The 25,081-nt window shown below is 50.5% G+C and overlaps 7 protein-coding genes across 7 annotated transcripts; 3 read left to right on the forward strand and 4 right to left on the reverse strand.

Moving 5' to 3' along the window:
• Positions 1-48: 48 nt before the first annotated feature.
• UCRPA7_711 (putative malate dehydrogenase protein) lies at positions 49-1,303 on the reverse strand (the record flags this gene model as incomplete). Its single annotated transcript, XM_007913305.1, has 3 exons — positions 49-887; positions 1,027-1,144; positions 1,250-1,303. 3 exons carry the CDS (start codon positions 1,301-1,303, stop codon positions 49-51), a joined length of 1,011 nt encoding a protein of 336 aa, XP_007911496.1.
• A 702-nt stretch (positions 1,304-2,005) lies between these two features.
• On the reverse strand, positions 2,006-3,049 carry UCRPA7_712 (putative nadph dehydrogenase protein; the record flags this gene model as incomplete). The annotated part of the gene is made up of 1 exon (XM_007913306.1): positions 2,006-3,049. One exon carries the CDS (start codon positions 3,047-3,049, stop codon positions 2,006-2,008), a length of 1,044 nt encoding a protein of 347 aa, XP_007911497.1.
• A 7,625-nt stretch (positions 3,050-10,674) lies between these two features.
• Positions 10,675-11,774, reverse strand: UCRPA7_713 (hypothetical protein; the record flags this gene model as incomplete). Its single annotated transcript, XM_007913307.1, has 5 exons — positions 10,675-10,912; positions 10,968-11,342; positions 11,410-11,453; positions 11,502-11,551; positions 11,600-11,774. 5 exons carry the CDS (start codon positions 11,772-11,774, stop codon positions 10,675-10,677), a joined length of 882 nt encoding a protein of 293 aa, XP_007911498.1.
• A 1,314-nt stretch (positions 11,775-13,088) lies between these two features.
• Positions 13,089-13,649, forward strand: UCRPA7_714 (hypothetical protein; the record flags this gene model as incomplete). The annotated part of the gene is made up of 3 exons (XM_007913308.1): positions 13,089-13,105; positions 13,164-13,268; positions 13,358-13,649. 3 exons carry the CDS (start codon positions 13,089-13,091, stop codon positions 13,647-13,649), a joined length of 414 nt encoding a protein of 137 aa, XP_007911499.1.
• Positions 13,650-16,464: 2,815 nt separating this feature from the next.
• On the forward strand, positions 16,465-18,225 carry UCRPA7_715 (putative hst3 protein; the record flags this gene model as incomplete). Its single annotated transcript, XM_007913309.1, has 3 exons — positions 16,465-16,729; positions 16,790-17,892; positions 18,109-18,225. The coding sequence occupies 3 exons, from the start codon at positions 16,465-16,467 to the stop codon at positions 18,223-18,225; spliced, it is 1,485 nt and encodes a 494-aa protein (XP_007911500.1).
• A 642-nt stretch (positions 18,226-18,867) lies between these two features.
• On the forward strand, positions 18,868-20,128 carry UCRPA7_716 (putative aldo keto reductase protein; the record flags this gene model as incomplete). The annotated part of the gene is made up of 3 exons (XM_007913310.1): positions 18,868-18,981; positions 19,100-19,150; positions 19,208-20,128. 3 exons carry the CDS (start codon positions 18,868-18,870, stop codon positions 20,126-20,128), a joined length of 1,086 nt encoding a protein of 361 aa, XP_007911501.1.
• A 3,129-nt stretch (positions 20,129-23,257) lies between these two features.
• On the reverse strand, positions 23,258-24,452 carry UCRPA7_717 (putative isopropanol dehydrogenase protein; the record flags this gene model as incomplete). Its single annotated transcript, XM_007913311.1, has 2 exons — positions 23,258-24,059; positions 24,121-24,452. 2 exons carry the CDS (start codon positions 24,450-24,452, stop codon positions 23,258-23,260), a joined length of 1,134 nt encoding a protein of 377 aa, XP_007911502.1.
• Between the last annotated feature and the right edge of the window lie 629 nt (positions 24,453-25,081).

The raw sequence follows: 25,081 nt of genomic DNA on the forward strand, positions 1-25,081 counted from the left end.
TAAACCACCGCGCTCCACCCATAGCAACCGCCACCGCCTGCCTCGGGCTTATTTGCCGGGGTTCTGAGCAACGAAGGCAATGCCCTTCTCGATGTTCTTCTTGAGGTCGCCAATGGCAGCCTCTAGCAGCTTCTCCTCGATGGCGTCGACCTTGCCGACGGGCAGGATCTTCTCGACACCGTTGGGGCCGAGCTCGACCTTGGAGGAGAAGAAGTCGATGCCCTGGTCCTTGTACAGGGGGCTGTCGACGAAGGTGGGCTCAACGACGCCCTTCTCGCCCTGAGCGGCGCGGAGGAGGGACTCGGCCATGCGAGCACCAGCCATGGCCATGGACAGGGTGGCGGAACCGGCACCATCCTTGGCCTTGACGACCTCGTCACCACCGAATTGGACACGGTTGACGAGCTCGGCGTTGGCAGAGAGGTCGGGGTGAGCGCTCTGGCTGAACAGGGGAACGATGGTCACGCCGCTGTGGCCACCAACGACGGTGATGTTCTCGTCAGCGGGGTCGGTGCCCTTGAGCTCGGAGACGAAGCGGGAGGCACGGACGACGTCGAGGGTGGTAACACCGAAGAGTCTCTTGGGGTTGTAGACACCTCGGGCCTTGAAGACCTCGGCAACGATGGGGACGGTGCTGTTGACGGGGTTGGAGATGACGAGGATGTTGGCCTCGGGGCTGGCCTCGGCGGCGGCCTTGGCGAGGTCGCGGACGATGCTGGCGTTGGTGTTGAACAGGTCGTCACGGGTCATGCCGGGCTTACGGGGCACACCGGCGGGGATGAGAACGATCTCGGCACCCTTGAGGGCGCTGGCCAGGCCGGTGGGGGTCGGGTCAAAGCCCTTGACAGTGGACTTGGTGTTGATGTGAGAAATGTCGGCGGCGACACCTGTGCAGAGTCTGTTAGTCAAGATATCAATCCAATTGACAGAAGTTGAGGTTGTTCAGATGGGCGAGTAGTGCCCATGCCGGTGAGTCCGGTGTCGGGCATCACAAAGAGGGAGCGGCATGGATGACGGGGAACGTACCAGGTCCTCCCCGGATATCGTACAGAGCCAGCTCAGTGACGCGAGGGTTCAGCTTGAGGAGAAGGGAGAGCGGCTGGCCAATGCCACCAGCAGCACCGAGGACGGTGACCTTGGACAGCTAAAGAAGAGCATATGTCAGCATTGTACAGGTAATTGGGAGCTTCCCTAGGTTGCCAGCTCGGCCGAGCTGCTAGGAGACAGCTTGTAAGCGAGCGTCACATACGTTGCGAGCCGAAGCCGAGAAGGCACGGCGCTGGATTCTTGATGCCATGAACATTGTGACGGATGTGTGTGTGTAGGTATAAAAAGCTGCTCAGACAATGCACCGAGAGACGGGAGAAAGTCGGCGGTGGTGGTGGCTTTTGGAGAGGGCGGATGTTGATATTAGATAGTGAAGATGAAAAGAGATCAAAAAAGCTCGACGAAGCCGTTGGCCGATGGATGGATGGATGGATGGGATTAAGCTGGGGATGCGGTAAAAAAAGCGCTGCTGCTCCTTCAGGCTTAGCGTGCCATGCAGTGGGGGGATTTGTCGGAAGCCCGGCGACCCTCGGGATTTCAGCTTCTCATTTATTCCACTCCACGTGATGCATCGCGACTTCAACTCCAAGACTGAGTTCATCTCTTGTAATGCTTCACTCGAGCAATGACCGCAACAAGGAAATGGAATTGGCGTCGTCACTGAACTCGCACGATATGGCATCGAGCGTGTCCTCATACCCAAGATATGCCGTAGCATCGAGTGAAGAAAGGCCTCGAAGTTCACCTCGTCCTTCAACCCTGCGAACGGTGCTACACGTCTCACAATGCTCAGTCATCCATTAATGCTCAATGGCCAAATCGAAAACTACTCATATATAAAGCTGAAGAATTTGGAACAAGGCAGTTTGCATTGGTACGGTAATACATGGTCTATTGTGACCTGTCTATAATATAACTTCACTCCACGTCACTTGCTCATTGCTCGTATCCCATGCACCTATGCCTGGCTACTTGCGAGGTATTCTTTGCTGAAAGGGTAGTCCGCATACCCTAGAGCCGATTTATAGACATAGAACGTCGCTCGGTCATATGCGCTTAGCGCTATGCCCTGCTTGATCCGATATACTAGATCCGGATTGGAAACGAAGTACCTGCCAAACATAACCACAATGTCTTTGTCTGGATGCTCTTCGTCGACTAGCTTTCGTGCTTCTTCTGGGTCATAACCACCCGCAACAAGAAATGGCCCATTCCAGAGCTCATATGCAAAGTCCAGTCGTTCACTGGAATCATAGCTATCGGCGTCTGAAGCACCCGCGATTCGCGACTCGACCAAATGAAGATACGCAAGCTTTAGCTCTCTGGCTTTCTCGATGACAGGCGTGAACTGCGGGATCGGATCCTTCATTCTCATACCCAAGAATCTGCTCCAAGGACTCAGGCGGACTCCAACACGCTCTGGGCCAACAGCATCAACCATGGCCTCCATAGCTTCGTTTGCAAAACGAGCTCGGTTCTCGATGCTACCGCCATACTCGTCATCGCGGGTGTTACTGACGTCTTGTAAAAATTGATCCAGCAGATAGCCGTTGGCAACATGACATTCGACACCATCGAATCCTGCCTCAATTGCGTTCTTGGCAGCAACTCCAAAGTCCCGGACCGTCTGCTTCACCTCCTCGATTGTCATGGCCCGAGGTACTGGGGCGCCTTCCTCATGAGGAATGGCACTTGGACCTATGATATCAACACCCTCCTTTGTAGACGTCTCAATATCCGCCGCACGTCCCATGGAAAATAGCTGACAGTATATGAAGCAGCCCTTTCGGTGGACTTCGTCGGTGATAGGTCGCCAAGCATCAACTTGTTCTCTGCTCCAGATCCCTGGCGCATTGGGAAAGCCACCACAGATTGGTGACATGAATGTTCCTTCAGTCAGAATCAAGGTGCCCGGCACAGCGGCCCGTTGGCTATAGTACTCCTTCATCATAGCCGACGGTATACGATCGTCGCTTGCTCTAAGACGGGTGAGTGAAGGCATCGCCACACGATGCTTCACCTCGACATTGCCTATCTTCAAGGGCTTGAAGAGACGTGATTCAGCCATGGCAGAACGTATGAAATGCACTGAAGAGTGTAACGAGGAGTTTGGACTTGATTTTCTTGTCGATCGAAAGGTAACCGAGCATGATGAGGGAATGCAAACTAAGCAAACTGGATTATGGGACTTTATATCTACTTGCTACAGGTTATAGTGGATAGACAACCAACGATAGTCAGGTAATGAAACATGGCGCAGACTTATCTATTAGAATAGCTCCGAAACTTCTGTCGGTCCCACCAATAAATCACCCGAGATGTTTCTAGGTGAGGAACTGAATTGCTTCCAGTTGAAGAATAATGACATTTCCATTTCAGGATGAGAGGTATTTCCTATTTAGGAAGAGACTCACTTCTTATTCAGGTATAGTGCGCTTTTTAGATGGAGCTAAACTTTATTAGGCTCCAGAAATAGTGCTAGACGAGAACGCGATGTTCTTTGTCTTCAGTCACTACCGACTTAAAACTCGCGTCGATTACTAAAACATCACCACAAGAATTGCGACTACAGCGGATGACAAATAATATACGGCGTGATAAATCCAATCAAAGTGGCATGGCTAGAGATAGCCATCAATGCCCTCAATAGATTGTCATTGTCCGGTTTGAAGGCAGGAGGGGCATTTGATCGGGTCTCATTCTAGGCTATCATATCAGGATACATCCACCTCTTCCCAAAACGCCTTAACTTGTAACAAAAATGCGTTATTCGACCAGACAAATTGTGTCAAAGCTTTGAGCACGTCCTCCCACGTCCCATAGCGGCCTATGAACCTAGAAGTCTGGTTCGAGCGCAAAAGAGCCGTGTAAGCCGCACGTACATCACCGGTCGGAGCAAAAGCACCGCCGATATACAAAAGCCATACTAGCACATCCGGGTAGTCATCCCAGACAGTGTCTGTGTTTGCATGTTCTAGTTTGCGGTGTAAGTGCAATGAAAGATGAGACTAGAGACTCTAAAGTTAGTACGTCTTTATCATAAGTCGAAATATGGAGCTGTTGGGTTTCATTTCCAGCATCAAAGATACCATTTCGACCATACGAGAGTGCCCAAAAAGCAATTCACATAAACCACTTACTGGAACGACTGAGTCTCGCCAAATCTTGCAGCGCAGCATGGTTGAACATAAATATGCGCCGAGGTGACAGCACTCGAGAAAGGCAGATGTCTTCGGTAGGTCTACCAACCGGGATTGGATAGATGCTTGGTGATTATCAATCTGAGCCATAGTCATTGCGTGCTCAGCCGCAAAATATATGGAATCTCGGACACATTGCAAGGCATGTATGTCCTTAAGCAACTCGACAAACTCTTCGGTGAGCAAGTGGGACACTTTCTGGAAACCAGGTGGTAGAGCGAAGGCATCTGGAGCAAATGGGTCTCTTCTCCACCGAAGCTCAGCGAATGTTGTGTGATTGACAATTCGCTTGGATCCGGTCATGACACTAGTGTTTAGATCTTGCCTATTGGCCTGTATTAGAATAACTTATGCAAGTTTACAGATCGATGCTTACCAGAAGATGGCACGTTTTATTCCATCAGTCAGATGAACACCTTGTGCTTGACATATGGAGAGAAGCTGCTGTACCGCATTCAAATGGAGCTGAGCTTGAGCGGGCATAGTAAGCCGAGTCTGAAATGACAAGGTTAGTATCAAGGTGTTTTGCTTTGGGATACCGCGCGGGACCAAGGAAAGAGATGCACAAACTTCCATACCGGCTAGCAGCAGAATAGCTGCTAGCGTTGATTCTGAAGCAGCCTCGCTGGGATGATTAAGCTTCGCTCGAATGGAATTTAACGCTTCACTTTGGTATCCGAGACACTCCAAATCAAATACCCCGGTCGCCGCGAACGAGAATGTTAGCAAGGCGGCATTTAGGAGAGCAGGATCGTCCAAGCCTGTTCGTAATATGGTGCAATAATTAAGTATCACAAGCTCCTCTTCAATACTAAAGACGGGCTGAGTGTCTTTCCTCGTAATGTTGTCTAGAATGTTAGCGAAGCTAAGCTAGGGAGAGGTACCTTGACCGCCTTGGAGGAGCTTACTTTGTCTAAGCCATGTGTGCAATCTTGCAGATTCGGCAGCAAGGATCTTGAATGGGTCAAGTGTATTTGTATATTGGCGCGTAGATGACGTCGGGACCTGATTGGGTCTTTTTTTGCTTGCTGTTTGACTGCGACTGTCTTTTACTGATGCTACACGAAAGTTGAGTCCGGATTGCGCTTGGATTCTTCTTTTTTTCTCAAGAGCTTGTTTCATAGCATGTGACCGAGCTAAGCGCCTGGATTTATGATCTTTCACGCCATCTGGGTGCTGAATTGAGACGAAACGAAAGTTGTAGTCTAAGAGAAGATGTTAGATCGTCCATGTTCACCCAGCTTGAACGTGCTTGATGTTGGGGTGTAAGGAGAAACAACCTTCTGTCACCATTGTGCCTCTAGACCTCCGGGCTTGCCAATACGATCACTAGTTAAAATGGCTGACTGCAATATCCCTCAGATGCTTTTTTCGACATCTTTGGTAAGTGATGTTGTAGATTTAGGCTTCCTGGCTCGAATGGTCCTTGCTGACAAATCTGTGTATCACGCTAATTAGCTTGCTATCCATATTAGATCAAGCCGGTCCCAGGATTTTAGTGCATGACTCTAGACACGGCCAGCACTGTATGAGATGAGTCGACCCATCAATTAGTAGGTTAGCTCTTCTACACAAAACATATGAATGTAGGATGATTCATTGTGAGCAAAGCCCCTTGTCGAGATCGCGAGATCGCGACACAACGAACTTCCTCGCAATTTACAAGCTCCGGAATGTAGCGCGTCAATGGTTTTTCGCAGAGGAGAAATTAACATGAACTGCCTTATTGCTTGTCTAAACTTGTAAGTGTGCGATAATTAGCTCAACGACTACAAGAGCAAATCTATAATTAGCAATAAATATATACACCGAAGCGAGTCGACAATATGCCTCAACGGGCAGAGTCCTGTCGGATCATCCCGCTTCTCTAGAGAATTGTATCCACATCGGCATTTACATTCAATAGCAGCTTTTGTACCGGCTGATCGGGTTGTGGGTTTGGCGCGGCTCAAGGAAGAACCAGTGGCGAGTGAATCGTAAAACTCATCCCCTTTTCCTCTTCACGTTTAGGTTCGACGGGGAGCCCGAGATCCAAGTCCCTTAAGTATGATTGTGAGGGAAAGTTGGGTCTTTATGAGGAGACCATGGCGACCCTTTCGGTTGCGACTTGATCCCTCATCAGAAACTCCCTATATTGCCGCAATGACGGCAATAACAGCAGCAGTGACATAGCTCACAAATCGCAGGTCATAAGCTAATTGGTGATTCGCAGCAGAAATCGAAGATGCAGTTGCAACGTTGGAGACGGTCGAAGGCGTCCAACCCACGCCACCTCCGCCGATGCCACCACCAGCGCCCCCTGAAGAAGTCGTCGTCGATGCTGTCCCACCGGATGTGGCAGTAGCACTGACGCTCGCAGGTGCAGATGCTGGCACTGACGCAGTACCAGATGCGGGTACGGAACCGACGATACCAGAAACAGTCACGCTGCCACTTCCCCCAGCGACAACTCCGCCTCCGCCGCCTACAGGTGTTGCGCATGCACAGACTTGACATTGTCAGCCTCAGAAACCAATCCAGGTGAATGATAGATGGGATTGGGAACCATCGGCAACCCATCTAGTCAACTTACCGGTAGAGGCGCCATCAATAACAGCCTGATAGGAAGCTTCCGGGCACGATGACGATACGCAGCCCTCAACAGCAGCGTAGAGAGCTGCTTCCTGCGCACATTGGCAGTTGAAATCTGTCCCTCCACATCCTACAGACGGTGCGCCGTTGAGAAAGCACGATTGTGCACAATTGGGAATCGCCGTGAGAGCAACTCCAAGGCAGTCCTCCGCAGAAGCGAGCGTGCCCAAGGCGAGCACGGCGCCAAGATAAGAAAGCAGTCTCATCTCGAGCTATTTTTGATATTACCAATCGAAGTGAGCACGCGCGCACTTTCTTCCTCTAGCTGGCGATGATTTCCAGACATAAGACAAGCTGAAGCTGCCTCTCAGAACGGCGTGTAGGAGGTGTGACACTGGGTGGATTGTTTCTGGGAAGCTGAGGCAGCATCTCGAAGGACACGGCGGCGGACGCCCTGCCAGGCGACCGAAGACCGGACGGAGACAGCATTTCACAGCGACTTTCACATGGTTGACCGAAGGCCCTTGTGATAGCTGCCGGAGCTCGGTATGAGGTCACGCAGGTGCTACCCCAAAAAGCTCCCCCGCATGATAAGACCCCTGCTGCCCTGGCATATTCTCGGGCCCCGCACTGGATCAGGTAAAGATCGCCTGCCGGCGCCGGCGTGGTGGGCGCCGCGGGGCTTCCGTTGTGAGCACTATGCAGAAAGCCGTGGGGCACTTATCACCAACATGGCAAAGATCAATCACGCAAGAAGTCAAGGAAAAAAGCTCGTGTTCACGTTGGACGGCAATCCACTCGCCTCGGACGTCCAGCCGATGGTGTCCCCCAATTGGCTAGGACTCCCAATCTCTCTAGGCCTAAGTGGAGGGTCCTTGGAGGGTTTTCCATGGCCTGATCGAATCTGGCATCTCAAAAACGGCGGATGATAGATATGCCGAGGAGTTCTGACCAAGATTTGCATCTTCATCAATGAGAATCGGTCAAGATAGCACGCAGGGAGCTCCCAGTGGACTAGTCATCTTGATATGAGCAAATTCATGTTTCCCTCCGTCTAGGCTTACAAGCTGTATGTATATCGAGACTTTCAACAACCATCACTGCGATTATCTTGGTTAGCTGTCATGAGATTATAGTATGGGTCAGGTGTTTCGAAAGCTTCTCCGTTTGTAACTAATGGTGCTGACCGTGATGGGCTGAAGCGATCATCTGTAGAGGTAGGTCGGAATCTCATATAGACACTACCATCGTAGTTGTAAAGAAGCGTTGAAACATGAACGTGATAGCTACTTGTACTCGATATCTCGAATCGTCGGCCTACCTTGAATTGCTCTCTTCGTGAGATGATGCTATTGTATTGAGGCCGTCCTGATATCATCTTCAAAACATCATACAGTTGAATAGGATGCTGATAAGTTGCTCACCTCCAAGAATTTATGTAGAAAGAGTCTGCCGAGAATCCCAAACTTCCGATATCTCTATCGGGTCGATTTTAAATTAGTAAAGGTCGTTAATTACAATACCGATTACGCTCATTCGCCCGCCATCATTTCTCCCGGATATTGTCAATGCAAGCACACTGTGCTCCTATGACAAATTTAGCGGGGTGGATTGGCTGAAACGGGCCACCTAAATAAGAATATTATATTACTAGACTACGAATATTTACTCCGATGCAATTTCTAGCGAGCTCATATTAATATTCTAATAAAATTATCACTGCTGGCCGACAAGGACTTTCGAGAGTGCCGAGACCGCAAATCTTGGTTCAACCTAGGGTGTAGTATTTTGACACGTCTCATATTTCAAAGTTTCGAGATGGCCTTCTTGGTCTTCTCATATCTACATTCTGTCATTAACTACTCGTCCCTGGAAAGTGACGAGATGACAGAATACTGAAGGATGATTAAGTTCATTTTCCTCTCTGGACTACTCCTCAGACCAGTGGCATCATTATTCCCCCAGAAATTTGCTATAATAGAATCAAGGTCGACCATTCCAGATGGCTGGGAGTTGTACAAAAAGCCAAATGGCAGTGATCAGCTCACTTTATCAATTGCCCTTAAGCAACCTGGGCTGGAGACCCTAAGAAACAAGCTCTTGCAGATGAGCCAACCGGGGAATGCAGACTTCGGCAAGCATTTGTCAAAGGATGACATTCAAGTTTACCGACAGCCGGATCAAATATCAGTTATGACAGTTTTCAGCTGGCTGGAGTCAAATGATATCACTGATGCGTTGCTACAAGATGCCTGGATTCGATTTAATGCTACGGTGGATCAGGTTGACTCTATGCTTCATGCCGATCTTGGTTACTACACGTTTGAGTATCGTGAGCCATTACTTCGGACACAAGAGTACTCTGTCCCGTCGTCTGTCGCAAGCCATATCGACTTCATATTCCCTCTTAATCACTTTATGCCATTCGTGACATCCAGAATACAGCCACAAGAGCCCGTCCGAGCGGCAAATCTAGCCTCGTCCGCAGCAGACTTGCCATGCGCAACTGGAGTTAACCCTGCTTGTCTCAAGTCATTATACAACATAACCACATCCGCATCATCAGGGTCATCATCAGTGAGACTCGGCGTTGCCGGCTTCTTGGAACAGTTTGTGAACCACGCAGATGTCTCAACCTTTCTCAGCAGGTACGCTCCGGAGATTGCGCAGACACCTTACAATTATACGGTTGAGCTCCTCAACAATGGAACAAATCCGCAAGATCCTCTTTCATCAGCTGGGATTGAAGCGTCACTCGACATTCAGTACGCCATGGCTCTTGGATATCCGACATCAATTATCTATTATGGCACAGGGGGTCGTGGCTCAAAACTCGATGCCAATGGGAACCCTTACCCGCTCGAACGATCTGATAATGAACCATATCTAGAGTTCCTCAACGGCATTCTCGCACTATCAGATGATAAGATACCACATGTTTTGTCAATATCTTATGCAGATGACGAGGACTCGGTACCCCAGCCTTATGCGACCCGTGTGTGCGATCTTTTCCTACAACTCGCAGCTCGCGGCGTCTCTGTACTTGTGGCATCAGGTGATGGGGGTGCCCGTGGTACGGGCCAGACCCAGTGTTTCTCCAAGAACGAACGGCATCAGAAGCAACTGACTCCCACATTCCCGCCTTCCTGTCCGTATGTAACTGCCGTGGGAGCCACCGACAATGTTGGTCCACCAGTCAAAGCCGCCACCCTTAGTGCTGGTGGCTTTAGCAATTACTTTGCTATGCCCAGTTGGCAAATTGAGCTAGCTACCAAGTATGTTGCTGCTCTTGAGGGTGGCGGGGACAAGAAGGGATACTTCAACTCATCTGGTAGGGCGATTCCAGATATCAGCGCTGTGGGCCAGGGCTTCGCGATACAGTGGGGAGGAAGGGCATCGACGGTTGCGGGGACGAGTGCAAGTACCCCTGTGTTTGCAGCCATGGTGGCACTTGTGAACGATGCGAGATTGAAAGCTGGGAAGGGACCGGTCGGCTGGCTGAATCCCATACTATATTCGGACAAGATGCGTGCGGCACTGGTCGATGTCACAAACGGGCAAGGATCTGGTTGTTACTTCGGCGAGGATGGGTCGGTTAGCGGATGGCCAGCAACGGAAGGTTTCGACTGCGTTACGGGCTTAGGAACTGTCGGGAGCTTCCATGAGTTCTTGGAAGCGTTTGAATAGCTAGCCGTCTAACGTGCATAATGATTAACCTAGGCAACAATACTTGCTTGAAGTGATATCGCACCATCTGATAAATAATCAACGTTTATTACATGCATGAGTTCACGCTTAATATACTGATATGCTAAGCAAGGGGGCTTGACGACGAATTATGGTATCGACAAGGTTCTCAAGGAGAAAGGCTGATGCATCCCGTTGAGCTGTCCTCTTCAAATATACCCCCAAAAATAATGCCTTCGTTTATTCCAGCCTCTTGCTCACCGTTCTTGACGATATCGTCCCCACCATTCAATCCCTTCTTGAGCACTCCAAAATGGAATTGCCCCTGGCCGCTGACATCATTGGCAATCGGCTGGGTGACGGCCTCAAGAGCATCTGTTCCCGCCGAGAAGAAGACTTGTGTAGTTCTGCCCAACGTTAGCAAGACAAAGCGGTGTCGTTCCAGAGGCGCATTTCACTGACAGGTTATTGAAATCGAGAGTAACTCCGAAGTTATGGAAAGCCCCGTCGACAAAAGGCGTGCTGAATAGCACGTTAGCACCATCATTGACATTGCCAATCAGCTGCAACGTGTCAGGATCAGCCGTGGCTTGGCCTAGGATGGTGCCGGTCTTCAAGACGAGTTGGTTCGTGCTGAAGTCGTTGCTCTCTAGGAATACAAGCTGATATTCGTGTGAGAGGTTCAACGGCCGGTCGGCATCCTTCATGACGCTGAAGTGGAGAGTCTTGACGCCGGTGGTGGAAGGATCAGTGCCGGAGTTGCTGGCGGGAAGTAATTCCGCCCGTCGGAAACCAGTTTGGACATTGTCGGCGCTTGGAGCGAATATCGACTGGTCGCTGGGTGATACATTATGCTTAGCTTATTGCTTGAACTAGAGGCCAAGCTCACGAGGTGCAAACAAACCTGATTGTCACTTCGACTGGAATTGTATTTACGTCGAACTTTGGCTAGTGAGCGACCAGGGATCTTGAGATTGAACAATATGTCTAACGCACTAATGATGGAGTGACGGCTGGCAGCTCTAGAAGTTGACTGAACTTGAGACCTGAGTGAAGGGTTAGTCTGATCATAGAAGGAGCAATAAAGTCCCAACCTTGACCGAAGACGTTGTCAGTACTGAAGAGGTTGTTCGTGGCATCGAAGTCGGCAACTGCGGAACCGGCTGAAACTCGACCGTCGAACTGTATATCGCAGGATTGCGCCAACACAACAGACAGTTCTAAAAGAATGGGAAGAAGCGAGAAATAATTCCTTATTAAAGAAGCCATTCCAGATGGTCGCGGACTCAATCCTGCAGGTGTGAAATTTGGAGAGAGGAGCGGAAGTTACTACAAAGTAAAGCGAAGCGTCACCGAACGAGTAACTAAGCGACAGTGACCACATTATAAAAGGCAGTGTGTAGCGGAACTTTCCATGACAAAGTGGGAACCCGACGGAGCGGGCGAGATCAGATTGTGCGACGTCTGAGGCTGTCGTCTCAACCGATTATGCGAGTCTTCTAGATCTGAACAAGGTTTATGGTCAGGGGTTTTTTTTTGGCCGGGTCAGGTAGGCCTTGCCGTCTGCCGAAGCCACTGCTCGTGCCATTCGGGATGCGAGCGCAGGGTTTCAGAATTGAGTGTATGGGTCTTTGGTCTGATCTTCGCCATCTTAGCCAATGGGGACGTTCACTCGGTGTCAATTGAACGATCGTGGGGAACAAGGAGATCAAACACGAGTGTCTCAAGGGCACAGGCTTTCCTCTCCTTAACCTCCGAGTGGCGCCCTCGTCAACCTGACGCTGCCTGTAGGCCGCGCTTGCCCGTGATTTTGAAAGTAGAAATGTAAAGTAGGCAGAGGTTATTTCAGTGGTAAACGAATCATCTAGATGACATGTTTGCCTCTCCGAAGAAGAAGTGGTCGGAATTTAAGTCAATTGTAAATTCACAGTTCAAAGTCAGAGTGTAAGGCACCCCACTTGGATTAGAAGCGACACAATAAGAAGACGACCCATGCAGCGATGAGGTTGACATGCAAACTGAGTGGAAGTGAAGAAAAGCGAGCGTCAGGCAAATTGGATCTTTGCAAATGCAATGCAATTACCTGCCCGTACCTACCGGTCGGTCAGAGCGGAAGCAGCGACGGGAAAACCGGAGGGTCTTGGTGGCGGCGGAAGGCAGCTTAACCCCCCGGCGCCTGGACGCGGACTTGGCTGCCGTACGTAGCGAGTGATTGATTGAGGAGCTCCCGAGCCTGCTCCCGACATCGTAGCGGAGCGATCTCGGATTTGGGCTAGATAAGGCTGTCTAGGTGAGGCTGAATCACAAATCCTTACGATAATTGCTAGTCACACGACTGTGAATGGTGGTTGTGGTGGCTGTGTTCTTTTCCCAAAATGAACTTTGGGCTGACTGACAAGGCAGCCTTTGGAGGAGAAACGTGCCTCCAGTCACCATGTCGAAGATCTGGACAGTCAGCCCGTCATTTTGCTATTTGACAACGACATTCTCGGCATCATCTTGATCTCGAGAGTTGAGCATCAATCACGAAGTTGCCCCATATCGTACCGCGCAACAATCAACATCAGACCAGTCTGCGCAAAAATGGCTGATGTCCTCAGGTACACCTTCACCTGTCTGTTGCGGTTACCTTTTTGTGTGACGCTGACGATCAAGCAGCTGGGATGAGCTTCAGGGCATTGTGAGCGAGTATGACACTGTCTTCGTCATGGCGTACCTGCCAGACTCGCCGCCGAGCGCCCGAGGGTTGAAGATCTTTGATGAGTATGCACCAAGACTATGACCAGGCCCAGGACGGCAACGTCGTCCAGGCAAATCAAAGTGCTGTCGCTGAAACTGCCGTGTACGCCCAGGTACTCGCGAAAGGTGCTCGACGCACGCTTTCTAACGTTCGACTCGACGACACCGAGCGGGCTGAAGATGGTGAAGAAGCTCCAGATCAAGTTCGCGCCCATGACATTTGCATTCAAGAACGGCGTGCAAACGGGCACGTACACGGGAGAGGTCCGGCAGAAGATCCACGACATCATCGAGAGCATCGCATCGATCCAGGAAGACGACGACCTACAGCAGCTACAGCAGCAACAGCAGACACCGGCGTGGACACAGCCAGAGGAGCTGTCACGTCCACCACTGATCTGGTGATGAGGCACTGGCGGAGAATAGGAGGGAGCGGGGGCATTTATTCCATTTTATCTTGTCTTGTTTGTTGCATGTACAACCGGATTGATCCATCATTGTATCTTCCCGTGAATTGGAATGGGCAGAGGCGATTAGAGAGCACAGTAAATTCGTTGATTCCATTGTGACTAACCTGGTGAGCCAGGGCAGTAATCAATCAAATCATTGCCAGCATACCAGTGACTGACAGTGCCTGGCCGTTCATCTCATGGCACACATAAGAGAAGCACATGCTAGTTACCTTATCTACCATCTTAAGTAGGTAGGTAGATAGACGGATAGATAGATAGAGAGAGAGCAGGTGACTTGCTAGCTGGTCTCTTGGATAAATCCGAAGCCAAAGATATCGCCATGATCAATCAATCCAATGTCGAGGGCTTTGTTGCTTTGTTGGAGGGGAACAATGGCAGAGGTGGTTTAACCTGTTGGGCACATGGCTAGGGTGGGCTGTCATTCATACCGCCGAGGTACTTAGGTAGAGCTACAGGGTCCTGTCTACCGCGTTCCTGGGGGAAAACACGCTAAGGGCCGCTGTTGTCAGTGGTCCGTGCACCAACCCTCGCTGCCCAGGTGGGCGCCAGGCCTGTCGCGACCTGGTGGATGTATCTAACCTCCCGTACCTTCCTACCTACTTCGTGGATTCCGACTCCAAGGTGAGCACCACCAACTCCATACCAGCGTCTTTATCTGGCCGCAGCCTGTCGCCTGCTTTCTTGTGGCACTTGTTGTTGTTGTTCTTCTTCTTCCTCAGCTTTAATGGTCTTTTTATGCAAATTGTACAAGAGGGATTGCAAGGTTTGAGTGATCCTCAACTCACTTTGTTGATGTCACTGACAGAGCTCTCTAAGTGGGCCATCTACTGCCAGACGAGACGCGCTCAATCAGACCAGGCTGTGAGGCATTGAGCTGGGCCCAACCCTCTCAACCGCAAGACCCAACGCGTTTCGAAGCTGGACAGCTTACGGAGCACTCTAAGATCCTCTTGAAAGGCGAATTATCTCCATCGAATACGGTTCCGGAGCCGCTATAAGCAACTACCTTACAGCACCAGCGCAGCCAGACGAGATCGCGATCTGACGATACCGGGCTACCAACCCAGCGCCACCTCCTTCGACTTGTCTCACCGAATACCCTACAGCCTTCTATTGCTCTCTGTCATCCATTTCTTGGGTCGATTTGGGATTCGACGTCTGGCGAATTGCAGAGTACCGGATACGCGACTACGCCACTGCGAGTCTTGATGGACGACGATTGATGCTGTTCATCGAGCGTATTCTCTAGCCCAAGAGTGACCCCGTGTTGGTTTGGCCGTACAAATACATCGAGCACGATCTCCTCTGAGAAACCCGAAGTCGAGCTTGGCCGTTTGAGAAAACCCAGTGTTGAATTAAAGAGAACCAGCGCGTCGCCCTTCCATAATCCACGAGATGATATCCACAAAGCGCATCTGACTCGTCTCCTCACACCACTTGCGACTTTAGAGTACTCTGAAGAGGGGGAGAAAAGGGATCACATCTGCTTGCCCTTGGACAGTAGGAGACTTTGTATCAGACGCGTCAATCGCGTGCGACCTAGTACCGGCCTGTGATCCCGATCTCTCGAGCAAGCATACAGCACGCGAGCTTTGGTACGGTTCTATACTAGCCGTCACCATGCCGTTCACTCACGTCACACCCGGCTGTGCCGAACCTTTGCAGGGAATCGCGGACTCTTTATGGAAGTCGAAAAAGGTGGTTGTTGTGACGGGAGCAGGCATTAGTACCAACTCTGGAATTCCTGTGAGTCTGCTATCGATAGTCAAACATTCAGTGATTGCGAGACTTGCTAATCTTGGTCGCAGGATTTCCGATCAGAACATGGCTTGTATTCCATGATTCAGGCCCAGTTCGATGCCGTCTCGACCATGACTGATGTAAAACCCTTCGGCAATCCTAGCCTGTCTGATTCCTCGGAAGACGATGTCCCAGAAAGACCCACCAAGCGCCGTAGGGTATCTGCATCGGATCACAGGATATTTCCAAATTTATCCTCTCGGGGGTCCACTGGAAGAGTAGCAGAGATGGAATGCATCGTCGTCCGCTCAGAAGCTTCAAGACCAGCGTCTACTGGCAGGGGCGTGGAAGAAAGCCCTAGTTCCAGTGAGAAGGAGAAAGAAGGTGCTCAAACAGCCTTCAGCACTTCGGACAATATCATGGTGGACCAAGACGAGTCGGGCATGTCCACGGCCCAGACCATAATATGTGCTCCCAGCTACAGGCCACAGGCTTCACTCGGACAGCCACCCAGCCAAGGCCTGAACAATGAGGCCCCATACGACTTCCCCTTAGAGAAAAATTCATCCTCGACCTCAATAAACTGTACACCTATCCCCCCTCGTCTTCGTCAGAGCCAGTTCCCTCTCAGCTCCTCGCCTCTATCATCACCTCCACCGGTTCTCTTTGATCCCTATGACGACTCCTCCATCGTTGTTTCCAGCAGTCCCACCAGCAGAGAGAGCTCATCCAGCTCCGAGACCGAAGAGACCCCACCTTCGTCACAGTCCATTTTCAGCTCACAATTATCAAACTCGAGCCGTACCACGCTTCCAAACCTAAAGGGGCGCGATCTTTTCGATGTCTCAATCTGGTCAGACCCCCTCAAGACCTCAGTCTTCTACGCCTTCACCACCACCCTCCGTCAGAAAGCCCGAGTATCTTCTCCCACGGGCTGTCATTACTTCATCAGTCACCTCCGGGACACTGGAAAGCTCGTCCGCTGCTACACACAGAACATCGATCAGATGGAGGAGAAGGTGGGCCTCTCTACGGGTCTTACCCTCGGGCCTGGCTCGCGTGGCCGATTCAGTACGCGGTCGGCGAGGTCAAGCGGAGTTACCCCGTCCAGTGATACGGCGGCAGTACTCGATACAGCAGACGTTCAGGAAGGCAACAGACGAGGAAGCGCAGCACAAAACAGAGGCGTCGAATGTGTTTTCCTACATGGATCCCTCCATGCTCTACGGTGCTTCCAGTGCGGACAAATCACCAACTGGGATGACGACGGACGTGAGCACGAAACCCTCTCTGGCCGACAGCCAACCTGTCCTCACTGTGAGGGAGCAACAGCAGCCCGCCAGGAACGAGGCAAACGCGCCCTAGGCATCGGAAAGCTTCGACCTGACATCGTACTCTACGGCGAGGAGCATCCAAGTGCTGACCTGATCTCACCTATTGTTCAGCACGACCTGTCTCTTGCCCCCGACATGCTCTTAATCCTGGGAACGAGCCTGAAGGTCCATGGCCTCAAAGTCATGGTCAGAGAATTCGCCAAGGCGGTTCACAACAAGGGTGGGAAAGTGGTCTTCGTCAACTTCACCAAGCCCGCCGAGAGTACGTGGTCCGATATTATCGACTACTGGGTGCAATGGGATTGCGATGCCTGGGTGGACGATCTGAAGGAAAGGAAGCCCATCTTATGGCTCCCACCAGGTTCTAAACTGAAAGTCGAAGGGAAGCCAACCGGCAAGAAGAAACAAGAGGTTACCGCTGAGCCGAAGCCCGAGAAGCCTATGAAGACCGAGGATTTGGAGAGGCTTGAGAAAGCTGAGAAGCCGGAAAAGCCGGAGAAACCCGAGCCCAAGAGGCCCATGGCAATACGCGACGACAAGGTGAACGGTGCCTACTTAGTTTGCAAAATCTTGCGTAATCTGGAGAGGATTGGTGGTCGGGCATCGATGAGCCAGGCTGATCTACAACGAATCGTCGCCGCACCCGCGCCAAAACCCAAGAGGGTCAGGAAATCAGCCCCTGCTGTAATAGAGACTAAGCCAGCCACTGAAGTGTTGCCGACTACAATATTGGAGAACAAGCAGCCAATTCTCAAAGAGACGATCGACGTTCTTCACAGCAGCCCGCTGCCCAGTGCAGCTGTTGCCGCCGCAGTGAAATCCAACCCTCGAACACGAAAGCGGAAGACCATGTTTGGTGAAGACCCAGCTTCCGCACCACTGCAGCAGAAGCCAGCTATTGAGAGTCAGCCAAAGCCTAAGCGCAAGAGAGTCAGTCATCCAACTGATATGCAGGAAGACAAGGAGAACACTACCAGCTACTCGGTCAAGCCGCTCGTAAAGGCATCCCGAATTTCACTCCCCAGCTCGAAGGCGTTGGCTGGTTTGGCTTTACCGCCCCTCAGGAATATCAGCAAATACCACAACTCGCCGTTAAGAGCTGTGAGCTCTCCGTTTCCGCGTCCAACCCCACTGGAGCCGTCGTCAGTGACCAGGGGTCCGTTGTCCACCATCAGTCTTAACATAATCGGTCGGTGGACGATAGAGCCATTGCCAAAGACGCCATGTCGTCCTCCGGGAATCACAGCAGCTGCCCTGAATAGGTGGAAAGACAATCCCTTTTTCTACCAGGATGCATTGGCCAGTTATCTCCATCAGCCGCCTCCTTTCCCCGCAAGAGAGAAGGACTCGTTAAGCCCGACAGAGCAGCTGCTCAAGGAAGAAGAGGCTGCAATTACCCTCTCTGTCCTAAGGGACGGTAGTGGTATGAAGTGACGAGCTACGACGAGAAGATTTGTATAAGTAGATGATTATCATAGGATAGAATCCATAAAGTGAGCCATAACATTGGCTCCAGGATATCCGTGTATTACTTGCCGTCACCGATGAGATATCTTCCCTGTGATGCTTAAGTAATAGCGGATGTAACGATTAACCCCTTGTGATCTCCATGCCTAGATGAGAGTGAGGCGTCGCATAGGTGAAGCCCAGCCACCATCCTTGACACCTTCACTAACTAATAACAGCCACGAGTGCGCAATAGCCTAGTGGGAATCGCGCCATCACTCCCCGAAGCAAATCGTCAATAGAAGAAGCAGATCCGCCGCCGGGCGGTCGATATTAACCGTCCAATTTTGTTACTGGTCCGTCCATGATCCCTGTCTTCGGCGACACAAACCAAAAACGACCCCGCACCGGCGATAACGGTGATGACATCGCAAGAACCGTCTTAAGGGTTTTTTTTGCTGTGCGAAAGAGAGAGGCATTCGCTTGCCTTTTATTAATTACTTCCGTTTTTATTCAAATTGCGAAGTTCCTATAAGCAGTTTGGTAGCCATTCTTACGACTCTTTGGTTAGAAATACGCCAAAGGTCTCTCTTCTAAATTACATTGCAATCCATTATATTTGAGGACACGATGTCTGCACAAGAATATCCCCCGAAGCTGAAAGCTTCTTTCGAAGCGACCAAGGTCAGCTATAAGCAACTTGGAAAGAGTGGTTTGCGTGTCTCCGTACCCATTTTCGGATGCGTAAGTTTTCCAATTTCCATTTACATCAGACTAGAATATATTCAACTTCTCGGCATTCATTAAAGCTATCATTATCCCTATTTTCGTTTGAGAATGATGCTGACTCCCAACGCTTTAGATGAGCTTTGGCGACCCTAGGACGCTATCTTGGGCAATTGGAGAGGAAGAGGTAAGTCATTCAAAATCTCCCCTGACTTTTCATCGCTGATAGAAGTTACTGGCTTAGGCCCTTCCCCTCCTTAAGGCTGCGTACGACAAAGGTTTGAACACGTGGGACACTGCCAATGTGTATTCCAATGGCAAATCTGAGGAAATCGTCGGGAAAGCAATCAAGAAGTATGACATCCCGCGTGAGAAGGTTGTCATCATGACGAAATGCCACTGGGCCGTCGGTGAAGAGCCTGAAACTCGTCATATCACGTACAAGGATGCTATCGAGGTGTCAAAAGACTACCAAAACATGTTTGGGTTGTCACGAGCTGCGATCTTTAACCAGGTCGAGGCGTCCCTCAAGAGACTTGACACGCCGTACATCGACCTGTTGCAAATCCATCGCTTCGACAAGGTTACACCGATTGAGGAGACCATGAAAGCTCTACACGATTTGGTGCAGTCTGGCAAAGTGAGATATATCGGTGCGAGCAGTATGTGGGCTACCCAATTTGCACAACTACAGTTCTGCGCCGAGCGCAATGGGTGGACCAAGTTTGTGAGCATGCAAAACCACTATAACCTTCTTTACCGCGAGGAGGAGCGTGAGATGAATCGCTTTTGCAATGATACGGGCGTGGGCTTGATTCCGTGGGCACCGCTTTGCCGAGGTCATTTGGCACGACCTCCAACTGACTTTGGAAGCACGGCGCGAAGCAAGCAAGAGAAGGAGGGATCGCCAGGAAGTCACGGCACAGTCGAGCCGGATATTACCATCATAAAGCGTGTCGTGGAGCTCGCAGAGAAACATGACTGGCCGATGGCTCATGTTGCACTGGCTTGGATCAACAAGCGAGTAGCGAGTCCAATCATTGGGTTCAGCAGCGTCCAAAGAATTGATGAGGCCATAGCAGCGAAGGGGAAAGAGCTCACACCTGAGGAAGAAAAGTATCTCGAGGAGCTGTACCAACCCAAGGCAATTGCTGGGCATTCTTGATTAAAACAATTAAACGAATAAGGTAGAATAAAACCACATGATTAGCTACAAGTCAATATTACATCTGCAGGGCTCGTGACCATCGCAGCTTTTGAGGTTGTCCTGCGATGAGTCTCGGGTCCTCCACTTTCCTAGCTGCGGCTCATCAAATTCTTCATATTCCACCCTGTACGACCTCTCACAAACAATGCTTCGAGACCTATTCGAGTCGATAGGCTTTGCAGTCCCGCTCTCAACGGCACGGCTAGGGTTCCAGCTTTTGCCGGCTCTTCGAAGGGTGCTATTCCCTGCTAGCTCCACCCCGGCATAAGGGGTATGCGCCCCTTTCCGTGTGGTCCCTGTGCCAAGGATTTGTGGAAACAACTTGAGCAGGATTTTTCGTGCTGCTGGCATGCATGCACATATGATACCCAGGTTGATTTCGATGGTCGACCAGTTTGCCACATCCCATTGGTCCCAGGTAGGGTTGGAGGAGTTGGAGAAGTGAACTAGGGATTGAAGGCGAAGAATGCTCACGATAGTCACCCTGCACATCAACGTTAGTCGCTTGATAGTCCAAATCCTATGGGTCTAATGGGTCCTTCTTACAATGTACCGACTATGAACATTAGCGCAATGCCTATCTTCTTCTTCCAGTGCAGGTTCAGTCTCGAAAGTTGTGATAGTGGGATCGCCAGCATCCACAAATCGAGTACAATCGAGATGGCGGCATTTGACCAACCGGCTGCATTGATATTGAGACAAGTTCCATGATGTTCACCATCCCAGAGTGTCCAATAATAGCTGATTGGATTGCACTGAAAGATAACGACAAAGAGGAAGACAATGCCAAACACGCAAGTAACAACAAGGGTGCTGTACAGTACACGATGCACGGTAGTACCGATAAAGATCCTCAAGTAAAAGAAAAGAATAGAGATCTTGAGCATGGGGACGTGCGTGAAGTACATTATCTCCATAATATAGAAGAACTTCACAAAGTCCGTTATCATGCTGTACTCAAGCGTCCAAATGTCTCGTCCGAGGCCATGGGCAACCAGGCCCTGTGTATTCATTACTGTACTCGGGATCGCTGTGAAGAAGGCCACGATGATGAACCAATCATCAAGCCAAAATTCTGTTTTGGCGATGAAGACTTTGAAATATAACCGTGCGAGGAAGAAGATGCCACTAATTACCCCGAAGGTTATGTTGATACGATTATACAGGTCGCCGCGATCCCGGACTGGGAGGTGACAGGTCGTAGCTGTAACATTCTTTGCGTCTAAGTCGGTCAATGAGAGAGAACATTCACGCTGACACTAACATTGACATACGCAGAGTCTCTTTGATTGTACAAGATCTAAGGACGCACGTCTCGATCTCTTCTTGTAGAGACTTGTTTGAGCAGATGCATGTTTGATTGGCAAATGAGCATGATGACGTGGGTATAGCGGTTGCGAGACAAGCGGTCTAGAGGCGGTCAGCGTTGGTATATCAGGAGTGTATCTCGAGCATTCACACTGACAGCACAACTTGGAAGAGTACCTGACGATGCAGCAGCGGAGCCCTGAGCCGCGGTTAACTGGACCAAGAGACCCAACAATACGAGAACAACAACCGACAGAATCTTCATGATTATGGATACGGCGTGGGAAAAAGTTTACTGCATGTGAATGAGAGGACCTCGGCCATGGGTATCTTTTCTTTAAATTAAGTGCATACCTTGGGCAAGAAGGGACTGTGCTTCCAGGCTAGCCATATTCTACAGATTGTCAGCCAGGTTAGTGGAGAGTGTGGAAGATATCTGGGCAGTCGACACACCTTATCAGGGCCGCTAGCTTGAATTGTTTCAGAGTCTTAGACAATAAAAGTCCCAGAGAGTTCTGTCCACATTCTGGGGAGGCAGGAGAAGGCAGTGTCTACCCCAGATGAGGACGGTTAATGCGCCAGAGATGCAGGAGTCAGCTAGTCCAGCAGATCTTGACTATTTTCTGAGCCTTGGTTATGCATGAGCATCATAGTGTGACAGCTGTCATTGTTAGATAAGTGTTGACGGTGGTGTGGGCACTCCACGGCATGCAGTATCGTGGCTGGGAAAATCGGGGCACAAGGCACACAAGGAACACACCCGATCATGTAACGGGGCGAGAAAAGGAGAGAAAAAGCAATGCGGTGTTGTCTGTATCAGTCACTAGCAGTAGCTAGTTAGAGAATTGATGAGTAGCCGCTTGGCACTGCATGTTTCACAAACAGACATAGGACAACCCAGTTCAGGGAATTCTTGTGGCTGCGTACCGGGAGATAATGCTAACTGGATCGATGCTCGCTTGAAAGCCAAGCTCGTTGATGGTGAGCACAGTTCCCCTTATGATATCTCGATCATATATGCACATTGAGTCACCTCCAGATTGGATGCCCTCGATGCAAATGCAAGTGGCGTAAAAAATTCCTTTTCCCGAGTTGATCTGTGTAACATGCCAGGAACAGGCTGCAAGGAACGCGGGAGATGTGTTTCTGGAAGATTTCTAGAAGCAATTAGTTGTTGTTCCCTGCTGATCTGCGCCTATCCAGGTGGGTTCAGTTGGTTGTCATTATTCCTTAGTGCGGTCGACGAAATTGCTCAACTCCCTCTTCAGTTCTAGCGCTCTTGTCCCCGAGCTCAGTGGCGTCCACCACCGTCAAGATATCCCCCGCCTGACCTGCCAGGATTGGCATGGAAGATGGCGCAATTAGCACATTCACGTGGCCTTTGCTCATCCTCGGTTCCTTACAGTTCGCTTATTGTTTACTTGTTTGGCAGTGTGGCTGTCTTGGAGCCATGGTGCGATGGATCAATTGCGTAAGCTCCTCAGCATTGAAGTGTGCCGTATCAATGATTTTTCAACAAGTGTGATTGACTGATTAGCTTCTAGCCGGTTGACCATCGGTTGCTCAGTATCGGTTCCTTGATAGCAGGAGTTCATCAAGCAAGCGTCGATGATCTACGTACAAAGGCGACTAGAGGGCTATTAGATTGAGCAATTCGTATACTACACACTTATGAAGAACAGGATGATTTATGAGCCTAGCCAAAACGTAACTAAATGCTATGTAGCTAAAGACAGCGTCAAATCCGTATCTCCCACTTCATCGGAAACGAAGTCTGTATTACGGAACCACCATGCACAGCCTTCCTGCTTCTGGATTCGCAGATGCTGTAGCGAAGGCTTTCTCGACTTCGTCAAGTCCGAATTTGCCGACGATCTGCACTCCCCCTTCTTTCCCTAGTTTCAGCAAACCCGATTCGGCAAGCTTGATAAAGGCCGGGACATCGCTCGGCTCGTACATGAATTGGCCCCTGATTGTGAGACTAGAGAAGGTCGCAATCGCGTATGGAACGGGAATGCTGTCATTGGCGGGGATGCCCATGAGGCTCACCCGGCCGTATGGCTCCAGTGCCATGAAAGCGCTCCGCAGATGCGTCGAGTTGACGGCAGTTGGGGGTGAAATATCGATATATGCATCCACTGGTCCGAATGCTTTCATTGCCGCAGTGTCCTTCTCGATATTGCCTTTGAGCTGAACTATCTTTATCCGGGGAAACGTTGCTTGCAACTCTTTCAAGACCTGAATATTCCTTCCGACTGCAATGACGTTTGCGCCCATGGCGTCTGCAACTGCAACCGCAGCGCCAGTGAACATGCCTGTGGCCGGGGCGATGATGACTCTTTCTCCGGGCTGGACACCAATGCCTCTCAAACCGCCGTATGGAACGAGCTGATTTGGGAGTTGTAGTAAGTCATAGATGTCAAGTCCGAGGCCGCCGTCTTCATCTTTTCCGCAAAACCGCTCCTCGTTCAAAGCCCAGCAATTCTCCAAGGGCGCTCTTACGTAGTCGGCGTAGGCCGCTGCCGACCAGTTGTCTTTCATGAATGTCTTCTCGCGTGGTGTGAAGCCATCATTTGCGCCCCTAACAATCGCGTTTAGTGTCACAATAACCTTGATAATCGGAAAATAAGTATATATCTCACCATAAAACCCGCAGCTTATAGTCATCACGAGCTCGGATGAAAGGCTCCGCCATGACAAGTTGGCCCTCGACGAAGGCAGTTGTGTCGATGCCCACAGCAGCTATGCGGCCGATTGACCGCCCGCCTGGGGTGAAGGGGCTCGGGAAGGTAAAGCCAGCCTCGCCTTTCAGAATACGAGGTAGGTTAGGATCTGCGAGGGAGGCAATAACTTTGATGACCACTGTTCCGGAAATGGCTTCAGGAGTAGGCACCGTCCTCAACTCGAGGGGCTGGCCAGGACCATCCGTGACCAAGGCGCGCATATGAGATGGCAACGGTGTATTCTTGGACATCTTGTCAATTTCGAAATGCTAAATTTAGGAGAACTTCAAGATTTAGGAGTGTTCTTCGAGATATATATCTGTGGTGAGTATCCTGAGCCTTTATCTCAAAAGTCGGCGCATCACGATGCCCTCTTATACTTGTTCATATGGACCGGAAATAGGAGATTGAGCCCAGCGGGCCATGATGATATGCCACCGCCGGACGTTCTAACTCCATAATACAGACGATAGTCTCAGACATGAATATGGTGACTATTGTGTGTGGTCAATCGCTAATTGACTGAATGAAGACACGGGTGGATATATGGCCATGAGGGCGGAGTTACAGCAATGATCGTTTCGGCTAGCGACACCTCGAATACGAAAGCGGGTTAGCGGCAGATCTCCGCCAAGCGCACAGCGTCCAATCACCAATTGCGCAGGCTCGAGGGCTTGCACCTGCAGGATCATGACTTCAGCGGGCCGAGTGGCCCACCCAGCGTGGCGGACTTCAGCTTGCCCACTGTAACATCGCACTTCGCCTTCCGGCGCCGGCCACCGATCTACCAAACGCTCGCTCATCTACCGCAGTACACTCTCGCAGAGCACTGTCTCTGGATGGCCTCACTGCCTATGTATTCATCTAAGAAAAGTCAGCG

Source organism: Phaeoacremonium minimum (assembly GCF_000392275.1).
Source record: "Phaeoacremonium minimum UCRPA7 unplaced genomic scaffold PA7_03_scaffold_39, whole genome shotgun sequence".
Classification (NCBI taxonomy): domain Eukaryota; kingdom Fungi; phylum Ascomycota; class Sordariomycetes; order Togniniales; family Togniniaceae; genus Phaeoacremonium; species Phaeoacremonium minimum.